This window comes from Adelges cooleyi, unplaced genomic scaffold (assembly GCF_023614345.1).
Source record: "Adelges cooleyi isolate 19-005CV unplaced genomic scaffold, UGA_ACOO_1.1 ACOO_flye_CR_arks_rails_tigmint_CR_PRNA_446, whole genome shotgun sequence".
Taxonomy (NCBI): Eukaryota; Metazoa; Arthropoda; class Insecta; order Hemiptera; family Adelgidae; genus Adelges; species Adelges cooleyi.
Genome location: NW_026096129.1, coordinates 357,652 through 369,722, shown reverse-complemented (window position 1 = coordinate 369,722; position 12,071 = coordinate 357,652). Strand labels below are relative to the sequence as shown.

The 12,071-nt window shown below is 29.5% G+C and overlaps 1 protein-coding gene across 1 annotated transcript; it reads left to right on the top strand.

Moving 5' to 3' along the window:
- The first annotated feature begins 4,915 nt into the window (after positions 1-4,915).
- LOC126842072 (uncharacterized) lies at positions 4,916-10,788 on the top strand. Its single transcript, XM_050578931.1, has 9 exons — positions 4,916-5,131; positions 5,310-5,472; positions 7,594-7,673; positions 8,105-8,285; positions 8,355-8,413; positions 9,818-9,974; positions 10,043-10,113; positions 10,234-10,420; positions 10,499-10,788. Exons 1-9 carry the CDS (start codon positions 5,075-5,077, stop codon positions 10,588-10,590), a joined length of 1,047 nt encoding a protein of 348 aa, XP_050434888.1. The 5' UTR covers positions 4,916-5,074; the 3' UTR covers positions 10,591-10,788.
- Positions 10,789-12,071: the final 1,283 nt, after the last annotated feature.

Sequence of the window (12,071 nt, the reverse complement as noted above, 5' to 3'; positions counted from 1 at the left end):
CGCAAAAACTTTATCGTCTCATCTGAAGCTGGCTTTCAGTATGGTCAATTTTAGCACCATTCGGTTGTTTACAGAATATATCGATGAACTCAATCCGACAATTAGTGGTGTTGTGAGGTCGGACGAATTTACCAACGGATTGGAAAATCTACATCTCAACATTTATTAGATTACGATTAATATTAGTTAAATATATCTAATACACGTACTTATGTTTACTATAAAATGTCTATTGCATTATTTATAATAATAATTAATAACCAACTTGTATGCCACGTCACGATAATTAAATTTCTACAAATAAATAATCACATAACAATTTCGCACATCATTTATATTTTATTATAAGCTCTGATGCATATTAAGCTGAATATAATAATTATTTTAATAAGTTGTGAGATTTATTTCCATTCGTAAGTATCGTCAAAACAAAATACACTATTTGCCTTGAGGAGTTTTAATCATAATTATTATAACTAAAAGTGATAAAACTTATTTCTAAATTCTAAATGATTAAAAAAATTTGTAAATCGGAAAAATACATTTTTTTTATTATATCGATAAATATTCACATACACGGTGATTCTTTTATCATGGACCAGTCAATATCTCACTGGGTCTAATTAATAATTGAATTTTGTTTTTATAATGTTTTTATAAAAGGTGATATTAATTTTTCACAATTTTGTTTTTGGTTTTTAACCCCCTCCCAATTTAGTTATTTTGATAGCAACTATTGATTTTCAAAAGGGATGTTATGTTTTTTTTTTAATTATGAAGAACTATAGTATATTAAAATATGTACACTTGAATTTTTTATTTTGGATGAGTAGTTAACTACATACATTTAAATATTGTAGGTCGGCGGGGTACCGTGTAAACGTTCAGCGCGCTGCTGATCGACTCTTATGTAGGTGCTATTGTGAGATACAATACTCACAGTAGGACAATTTGTAGAAGCAATTTTTTATATACTGGGCCTTCGGTCATAGGTTCCCACATAATTAAGTTATGATAGATAAAATCAGAATGGACATTGATTTACACGAAGAAAATGACATAATTTTTTACACTGGCAGCATTATATGCCACCAATAAAACTGAAACAATGTACTTCTTTTTCGGTTGACATTTTATACTTATCAGTTATCACTGTTTGGTTTAATATTATCAAACAAACATATTAATTGATAAAGATCCTGTAGAATGTCAATAATTGTGTAATTATTAATTTTTACTTATATTGTACTTGTGTTTTTATTCGGGTATTTTTTAAACTTATTATGTGGATGAATTTCGAAATGATATTTCAATCCATGAAAGTTTTAACACATTCATAACTTAGTATTATTTCTTTATAATAAGAAACTTTATGGTCTACATTAAGAAGTTTTGATGTATTAATTTAATAATTAATATTATCTAATCATATAAAAATAAAATGTCGCATAGAAAAAGCGTGGTCAACATTTAACAAAATAAGCGCAATCATCAAGAGTTACAAACTGTTCTCTTGAAGCAAAAATGAGACATAATATAAGAAGGTATGTGTTCGCTATTTATTACAGTTTTCTTGCACACACAAATTCAGGCGATTTATTATTTCATTATTTGTAGCTTTTTGAATAATATTCAAATCTATTTCCGAGCACACTTTTGTTACCTATCTTGTTTTTCAATTCCTTTTTATTTAATAATGTTTTACTATAATTTTTATTTTAAATGAACCCCCAGAAATAAAAATCCAATCACCACCAAATTAATTACTACCTCTTAAAACAATCGTGAAAATGCTAAAAATTGTCAAATAACATAAAGTGGGTTATTAAAAATCTATTTATGTTCACTATGAAACTATTCAACATAGGTAATCTCAAACTGGTATTTTAAATAATTAACCAAGCAAGTAATTAGCATACATACAGCTGTAAGAAATTTACTTGGGAAATTACATAAATTGTTCAAAGTAGTTTATTGAAAAAAGAAAAAAAAATATATGTACAAATGGAATGCTTACAAAAGTGGTGATTATCTAGGTACTGATAATTATTATTTATATTAATAAAAATTAAATGCTGTTGGTTTGTCAGCGCATCACTTGAGAACGGCTGGACTGATTTGGCTCATTTTTTTTTAATATTCATGATAGTCCGGATAAGGTTAAAGCGGGAAAAAAAATTGGAAAAGTATCCCGGGCAAAGCCGGGTACAGGCAGCTAGTATTATGATAAATTGATTTCAAATTAGGTTGCCGTACTACTTTTCGGTATTATTTGGAGTCTTTGTCATATTAAAATACAAATGTGGAACGGTAAACATATAGCAAAAGTTATTTAAATTAAATGATTTACTATTTTGTTCGGGTGTTTTGAGATGTCTTACAAATAAAAAAACTTAAATACGTCAATACAGAATCAGTATTTTTTGTATGACACAAAGCTCATTGTAATATGTTTGTAAATCTGACTGTAAATATTTCTTGAAATTTCATTTTGTACGGTTTGATTTTCTTTAAACCGTTTTTGGTAAGCGAATGAAAAATATTACAACTTCGATAAGTAGCAAGCTAAAACAAAACATATCAAACAATTGATTGAGTACACATTTTAAAACGTAATATCTTGTTTAAAGCTTACCTGAACTCGGCCAAATAGTAATGAGTTCATTACTATAGACAAATGCCATTATATATTAATGAAGTATAATACGGTTTTAATGTTGGAAGTTGAAACGGTTTTCATGAAATCGGTTACGAAATTATCGAATTACGTTTACATAGCCTCTCCTATACCTAATCTTTAAACATTAATAGCTAACCAATGCAAAATTCTATTTTGATTTTTTTTTTTGTCAAATTTTTAGTTTTTTAGTTTTGAATAATAATTTAAAAAAAAAAAACATATCGTCCTATTTGAAAATTGTAAGTTGACAACTATATTATCTATCTAGGAAGGGGTAACAGTATAAAATTAAAGTGAAAAATTGAGATCACTTATAATGAGCAAGTTTAAAAAAAAAAAGTAAATTATTAATTAAACCCAGTGAGATATTGACTGGTTCACGACAAAAGAATCACCCTGTATAGGCAATTTAATGTGTATTGTCGTTTTTGACCATTCAATCCAAATCTGAACTTCATGAAAAAATAAAAATATGTAAAGATTATTATTTTATCGAAATTTATTGAGTTTCAAAATATGTCTAATCAAACATCATATCGTCGCTCAATAGTAGATAATAATAGAAATATAATAAAATGTACGGACATGGTGTTTAACATATTTTTTTAATACTCTTTTATACTGCTTGACATATTATTTGTATAGTTTTAAAATATAATTCAAGCGTATCGATTACAACTTTTGATATACTAATTGATGAATATGCGTGCCTTTGGTACGGTAATAATTTAGAGCTCATGATTTGAAACGCGCATTGAGAATATACGTGTACCCGGGCTTTTCAACACTCCCTCTAAAATTAAAATTAATTTATTTTAGATTCATAAATGTATTTTTTATGATTTTTAAAATTTTTAAAGTTTAACCCTTCCCCTTCAAATAATATCAAACCTACACAAACTGTACATATTTTTCATTTCAAAATTAAGGCACGTTTAATTAGTTCCAAATATTTATGAAATATTTTTCAGATAAAATACCATCGACGTACATTGAAAAAACAGACAAAAACATTTTTCCTAAAAATAGTAGAAACTTTTCCTTCATTTCTCTTTTTTCAGCAAGTTTATATGACTAAACCCCTAAAAATTTAACTAGAAAGAAGGATCTTGCGTTGGCTATAAACATATATAACTTTCTTAAAAATCTGTAGTCTGAAATTACTGAAATATATATATTTTTATTAAACCAAGTTATTTAGTAAGTTGCAGTTTTTATATGATTACTTTATAATTAATAATATAAGGGGTTTTTAATCTAACTAATAAGGCTTCGAATACAAAAGTCTTTAGCAGGAAATGGAGGAACTACAAGTTACATTTCGGATAAAAACTAAAAAGGTGTTTTTTTTTAATATAGGAAGTACAGTTAATATTAGGTTTTATGTACTAGAGACTGATTTATTTTGGGCAAGACACTTGTTTTCTCGGAAGATATTAGTATTTTGAAAATTAAATGTTCTCTACACGTTCAGGTCCAAACGAGGCTTAAGTTGTCGAGCGACAACTGCTATGATGATAATACATAATTTTTAATCAAAATATTGTTATCTACAAGTGTATAAAAAAAAGTTCAACAGCTCAGTACTACTCTTTATTAACTTTAAATTGTTTAATGTGATAATTATATCACGACATATCATTTTAGACGTTTATATTATTGCTAGTTACCAAAGTTATTTATTCAAAATTAAATGCAATGTAAGTACTGTTTATAAAACATTTTACAATTTAAATTTATACCTATACATTTTTTTAATATATTAATTAATTATTATAATTTAGAATTATGCTTCAAATGATTGTTTGTAATTTGGAATATATATTGAATTGAATAAACTATTATTTTGCATATTTTTGGTTGTATCTATGTCTTCATTTTTATAGATATGGTTGATATATAAAACTGAAAATATACAAAATAATAGTAATACTGTTATTCATTAGGTATTTTATAGGAATTGGCAGATAATATATGTTCACAGCCATTGTACATCTCTAGTTAAGTTCTAATGAAAACACAAAACCATATTATTTTTTAAAGAAAGCCTACTCGTCCGCGGTGTTAAAATAAAAACACACCTTTGCAAACATCAGTACTAGAAATATTGTGAGCTAACAGGAAAAAAACACGGTTTTGTATTTGTCTAGCAAAGTATAGCCTATACATCTTATAGTATCACAGTGCAATCGAATATAATATCCGAGTGTAGGTATAATATTGTTTTTTTTTTTCGCACTTGAGTCAACGCTACACGGAAGACGCGTAGACACTACTTATTTAAATACTTTTATTCATCGTTCGACTTCAGTTTCAATAGTCGTACAGCTATATTATTAAAATTACTCGATTGAATTTTAATTATTGTTTAAAAATACAATAATACTCTTAAGTATGCATTTCAAGAGCGCCCTTATTGTCTGCGCGGTGTATTACCTAACGTCGGCATGGGTAAGAGTATGATATTACATATTTATTATTTAACACGGATAGTATAAACTCAACCAATTTAATACACACCGATTATACTTGATACATTATAATATATATGTTATACCACGTCATCGTCAATGGATGCACTCTGTACGTTTACTAACACAATTAATAGGTCGTCATACGTTTTTTTCAGAGCATCGGACTGAACAGTGATCAATTACAACTGCTGAATAAACAGTTTGAAAATTACAAAAAGGCTAAAAACGGAATTAGCGAGGAACAAATCGCACAGTTCGTTTACGAAACCTTTGGAATGAAATGGGATGATCCTTCAATTATTTATGGATACGATTCAGGTAATATATTATTATTTGTTGGAATGATAATAATGGTGTCTACATTGGTTTAGTAGAGTGCTAAGCAAGTGCTAGTGGAAATACCCACTCGGTCAAAAAAATAGAGTTGTTTTCTAGTCGCTCGACTAAAATGTTTACTAGAATCGTCACTGGAGTTACTACTAAATGATAGGTCCACATCTTTCAAGCAAAAAAAAAAATTAGTAACTCGGCCGAGTACTATCCTAGTGTAAGCCCAGCTTTAGCCTAAGCGGATGACACTGTAATACTTGGAGAGTCAAAAATGGAATTAGAAGGGACTGTGAGAAAGCTCGTAGTGACAAGTAAAAAGATGGGCCTTAAAATAAACGAAAATAGAACTAAGTATATGCTAATGAGTAGGCGCCCAACACTGTTACAACAATTTACTATTTTAGCACTAATCGTTTCTGTTTTGAACAAGTCGAGAATTTTAAATATTTAGGTGCTAATATCATAACAATAATATGCATAACGAGACTTAATGCAGAATAAGTGCAGCAAGCCGAGGGTATCAACTACCATGCAGTGAGTAAAATATTCACATCGAAACTCCTCTCAAAAGAAACAAAAAAAGAACTATACATTGCCTACTTACACCCCATTGTCATGTACAGATGTGAAACATTGTCCACAACGCAAGTTGACGACAATAAACTTTTGACCTTCGAGAGGAAAATACCTAGAAAAATATAACATAGGCCTATGTTAAACCCCAATGTGTTACTCCACTGGTGTATACGAGCGGAGTAACTTAAGCAGACTGTATAATGCACCCAATTTACAAGATTTTTTGAGATCGAAAAGATTAGATTGGGTTGGTCATGTATGGCGTGTAGAGGTTGGATTGATTAGACAGGTACTCATTAACAAGCCAAATAAAAAACGACCTATGGGAAGAGCAAGACAACGGTGGACGGACTGAGTAAAAGTTGACTGAAAGAGATTAAGAAATAAAGAAATAAATCGAGAAGGTTGGAGGACTCTGGTAGAAGCGGAAAATAGCCTGAATGGTGTGTGCTGCAAAAAAAAATTACAACTTGCTTTTGGACATTTTAATTTGACCGTGATCGACCGTTAAGGGCTTTACGCTCGGTTAATTAATATATTTTGTTGAGCTTAGGAGCTAATACCGGATAATTCTTTTAACGATCTACACTAGTTTATTCTTAACATTATTGCAATTTTGAAGGGTTTCCTTTTGAAGACATTTTCACTTATGCTTTACCATAATATTAGAAAATATTCACATTCTTATATTTTTTAGTATTTGCCAAAGGTTTTATAATTAGTAGCATAAATATTTAACTGAATTTTTAAAGGAAAAATAATTTAATTAAGTTAATTAAGCTTAAAACTAAGGATGGGAGTAGGCAGGGGGTTGAATATTGCGCGCAGATAAAAATAACTCAACTCTCCGCCCTTCCTTCCTAAATTTTAAAGTATCATAACTTCAAATGTAATTATCCAAAACTAGTTTTTGATCAGTCAACATTTTCAGAATATTATTATTAATTTAAACAAGTTCAGTTAATACGGTTTAACATAATATAAGGGACGGGAAAAAAGTATAACATATTCTAAGTTATTGACTATTATAAATTTGACTGTAAATACATTTTTTCAAATCACTACCCCTTTCCTTTTAAACAATTATTCTGCGTTATGTTGCAGTGCGGTGAGTGGATTACATCCACGACTGACCGCCTTCTAGACCTAAATTAACGAAACCTAGCCAGAACTGGAAGCTACCTTGTATCTAGCCTAAAATATCCCTAGAGACTATTTATACGTTTATAAAACCACCAGAAGAGCAAAAGGGAGGTCGGACCTTTAAATGAATTAACACTCAATTTTTAATGTACAATTAAATTTATTAAAAAGGATTAGTGCCGAGTAAAAATTAGGTTAGTGGTTAAATTAATATTAGCCCAGGGTGCTGTCCGACATATTATACCAAGTAGGTTTTGTTGGATAGTAACGATAGCTACTATCCATGCACAATATTTTTACTGTTTATAATATTTCGGACAAAAAGCAATTGTCATAACTGATTAACTAAAAATGAATGATTTAATTAACAACTTATCGATTTGTATACAGATGAGTACGATTCTACTAATTTATTTTACTTACTGAGGGCTTTGGCAGAACATGACAACAAGAGCTCCGACAAATTCAAGGTATTTAAAGTCTTAAATCAACTAGTTTAAGATTGTTTCAGAATAAGACACTCATTTTCTCTTAAAATAATCGTAATTTTGTAGTTCAAAAAAAAAAAAACAAATTAGTGTCTTTTCTTAAATTAAACACACTATGAACAAAATGTAACTCAAGTTTAAAATTTAGAACTGGAGATTGAGTGATATTAACTTTAGTATCTTTATAAGTAATTTCTCAAAACCAGCCTTCGACCAGTCAAAATTTGTATTTAATTATTTGCTATTCAACAAAAAATAACATATATACTTCATCGTTCTGTAATAAGAGATGTTGTTTTTTAAATATAATCACTATAAAAGGATAATTTTAAAAAGTCCAAGATATTTTTTAACATAATGGCTGGGCCAATGCTGTTATTAGCAATAACCCATTAAGTAACAATTTTTTTCAGGGTAATAGACTTACGCCTTTTGAAGTAGACTTTTTCCTGGAGGAGTTCGTTACGTGCATCGGATCTTATGAGCAACCGAGATATCTTGCACTTCAAGAGCTATCGAAAGCATTCCAATATTGGAAAACGATGAATGATGCATTGAACGCAAAACTAGAAAAACTTAAATCCGAAAAAGGCGGTAATGCACATAAGCCGAGGAGGCGGTTGACTTGATGTAGACAATTAAACATTTTTTATTCTATTTTAGACGACTATGTTTTGCATGCAGGGGAATTCTTGTTGATCATGTTGGAAATCAAACCAGTAGTGAGTGAAAAAAATAAACAGGAGACCATATTATATTTATTTCTTTTGAAATTATTTGATAGTAATATGAAAATATTAAACGAACTTAGTCTGAACGAAAATAACGAATGCAAATAAAATAAGTAATAATTTAAAACTAGAAAAAAATTAATCACAAAAAAAGGGAAAATAAAATCTGTAGATACGTTTGATAAATAAAATAATAAATCAAATTTTACATACATTTAATAAAAAATTTCGAATAGAAAAACTAACCAAATTGATTGCATGCGGTCTGTTTTTGAGACGTTTTATACTAAAAAGGCAGACATTTCGACTTCTTAGGATGGTCTGATTTAAATTCTGTAATGATATACGAGTTCATTGGCAACTTGACTATAGGTTATGTAGAAAAGAGATTTTTAATATTGAAAAAATTGCAAAATTAATTAATATAATCACAAAGACCTGTAATTTTTAAATGAATATCAGCTTCCTACCTAACACAGTAAAGTAACCAAAGAACTTGAATTTAAAATTAAATTTTTAGTTGACATTGGACCATACTACGTAGTTAAAATTTATTATAGCATTTTGGTCTAAAATAAACCAAAAATACTTTTACTCATGGAAAAAATTATTTAAATTAAAAATAATACCTCGAAGCTTACAAAAAAAAAACCGGTATGTTAATTGGCATGAGAGAAAATTGTTATAAGAACTTTTTTCTTAAATATTGCCTATACAAAACTCCTTAAAAACAGCTCGCATGCAATTCCTTTTTAGTAAGGATTTTCAAACATTATTTTTATTTATTTTTAAACTATGTGTAAAATATTAAAAAAAAAGTTCCATATGAAAATTACTGATGGGAAATTAAATAAGTTTTAATAAAATTACACCTAGAAAAATAAAGTGAGTAAGAAAAATCCAGTATTCACGGATAAAAATAAAAATATCAATAAAAACATTGTACCTAATGACATTTTTGTTATAAAAAATTAACTTTTAGTATTAGGGTGGATACAATTAGGTTTATTCGTCTTTATATGATGTTGAAAAACTAGCAGTAAGTTTTATAATCGTGCAAAATTTTAGGGGAAAATGAAAACCCTTATCGGAAGGGAGTTAAGGTGTTATTTACTTCTTTTAAATTATTCTACCACACTACATCTCCTATCCCAAATTTTAAAATTTAAAGTAGATATTAAAATCCGTTTGTCAACCAGTAAAAAATTTCAGCAATTTATTTTTAATACAATGGCTATCTTAAATTTAAATAAAAATTGTAAAGCAGTAAAGAGAATCAAAAATTTCGAAAAATGGTGAATCTAGAGATGTGGAAATTTGGGGATTTATTGTTTGAATTGGCTATTACCGAATTTGGGCTATGCTTGTATTAATAATATTCTTCATACATTGTAGGGTCGTGGTTTAACAATAGCACAAATAGAAATGTTTGATACTTTATACGAAGCACATAAGACATCCGGTAGCGTGGATCGTGTAGCATGTGAAAAAGTGTTCGAAGAGCTTGGTATAACCGTAAATGACGAATTGGAACTGCTATTTAACTCCCAGCGTAAGACTTGTTTTTGTATTATATTACGTATGTAATTGGAAAACTGCTAATTATTAAAATTCGTACAGGACCCGCTGGAATATTGTTGATGGATTTAATCATCCTAGCGGCAGAACGTAATACGGCGGTTGAGGAAAATGTAATATCGTTGATAATTATTTCTTTTTTAAATTTAAAAGTTCTTCGCTGTTATGTTTGTTACACTATCGCGCCTATTGATTAATAACTATTTTACATTATTACTTAAAAAACTGTTTAGGAATTGAGTGTATTAAGTCTATGCGAGGTCATATCTGCCATAAACGAATTCCAAATGCTCGATGGTAACACCAATGGTGTACTATCCCCTAATGAGTATGCCAGCTTTGTGGATGAGTCAAGCCCTTTTTTGATAGAGTCGGAAGAACCTGTCAAAAATCTGAAAAATTATTTAAAGAAATTCGATGGTGAAATTAATTTAAACAGTGTTAAAATGCCTTAATGAACGACGATTGTTTTTAAAAAAACGGGTTTTCCTTTTTTAGGTGTTAATGTTATAAACGTTGCGGAATACATGGAAGTTGTATTTTTCATTGATAAACATACCGAAGACTGTCCCTATTCCACTAAATTTTAGCACCGTGTAAGATAAATTTCACTAACTTTAGCTATTGTTATCGGACATGTTCATTAACCATAATGATACAAATAACATTTTGAAAATTTTAATGTATTTATAAATATAAATATTATGCTCTCAGTGACTAATAAAAAAAAAAACATTATCTTTTTTGTGTTAACAAATAATTAAAAACAAAAAAATGCAGTGATTAAATGATATTATTTTTATTTAGTCACAATCCTATTATATTTAATTACACTAAAGTTTTCACTGTATAAAGATATAAACAGTAAAATCGGGCTATTACCTAAGAAGTTATTATAGAACTTATTTTTCCCAGCCAATAGTAGTAAATAAGATAATGGTTTTTTATTTTGTTGTCTTAAACAATTTTAAAATATGGAGACAGCTGATCCGTGCACCGTTCAACCACGACTTTAATCCAACCAGAAGACTAATATATTTTATTTAGAATAATATTGTGTAAACAATTTTTAATAAGTGATAATTTATTCACAATTATTTAATATATAATTATTTTTAAATCGTCCAACAAAGAGCTGTAATATCTAATATAATTTATTTACTTTAAATTTTTAGCACAAAGTGTGTCTAAATAATAATCTCAACTTTTAATTCTGTATTAAATAGATTATAATAATAAATAATATAGTTTCAAAACCTAATCGGGATAAGTATTACCTTCGATTTAAACCTGTTTGACTTGCGGGATCGAGATTATCCTGCTTTGGCCAGATTGATTTTGGTATCCTTTCTTCCTCGATTAGGTTCCTCACTATCAACAACTTCCACCTCAATTGTTTCCGAGATCTCACTGTGAGTACATAGTACGGTAACCTGCTTTTTGAAGACCTCAATTTCTGTTTGCTTATTCGATATTTCCTCTGTGAACTCCACCACAAGAACACCAATATCTATTCCTGAGAAATTTTTCCGATCTGTTTCCAATTATCTCTAACTTCCTGTTTGTTTCTGCTTTTTTCTCGATGGTGGTCTAAACCCATCCTATCGCATGCAAAATAGACTGGAAGTGTGAGGAACTCAACTTCTGTTTTTTATGGAGTGGACTCGATGGCGTATCTTCCACATTGCTCATTTCAGAATCCTCGGTTTTGTGTGGATTTTCGCCATAGTTGAGGATACGTACACTAACGCGCACTGATGGAAAATCGGGTTGCCGCGACTTGCACTTGACTACGTCGTGATAACAGCACTTACGATCAACGGGCTGTAGACACGGTGTACATCACTAAAACCGTTAACCACGGGAATAAAATCATCCGAATGTCACCAAATTTGGTAAGAAGGCTAAGTTAGGCCACCCGAAGGTGGTTACAGAGTTTAAGAGCTTTGGGCCCAAAACTTAGGGGGGTCCATTGGAAGGGATCGTAGACCCCTAGAGTAATGGCGTACCAGTTAAGGTACTCCAAATCGAAATAATCAACGTATAAATCAAGTTTCTAAGACCGTTTGGT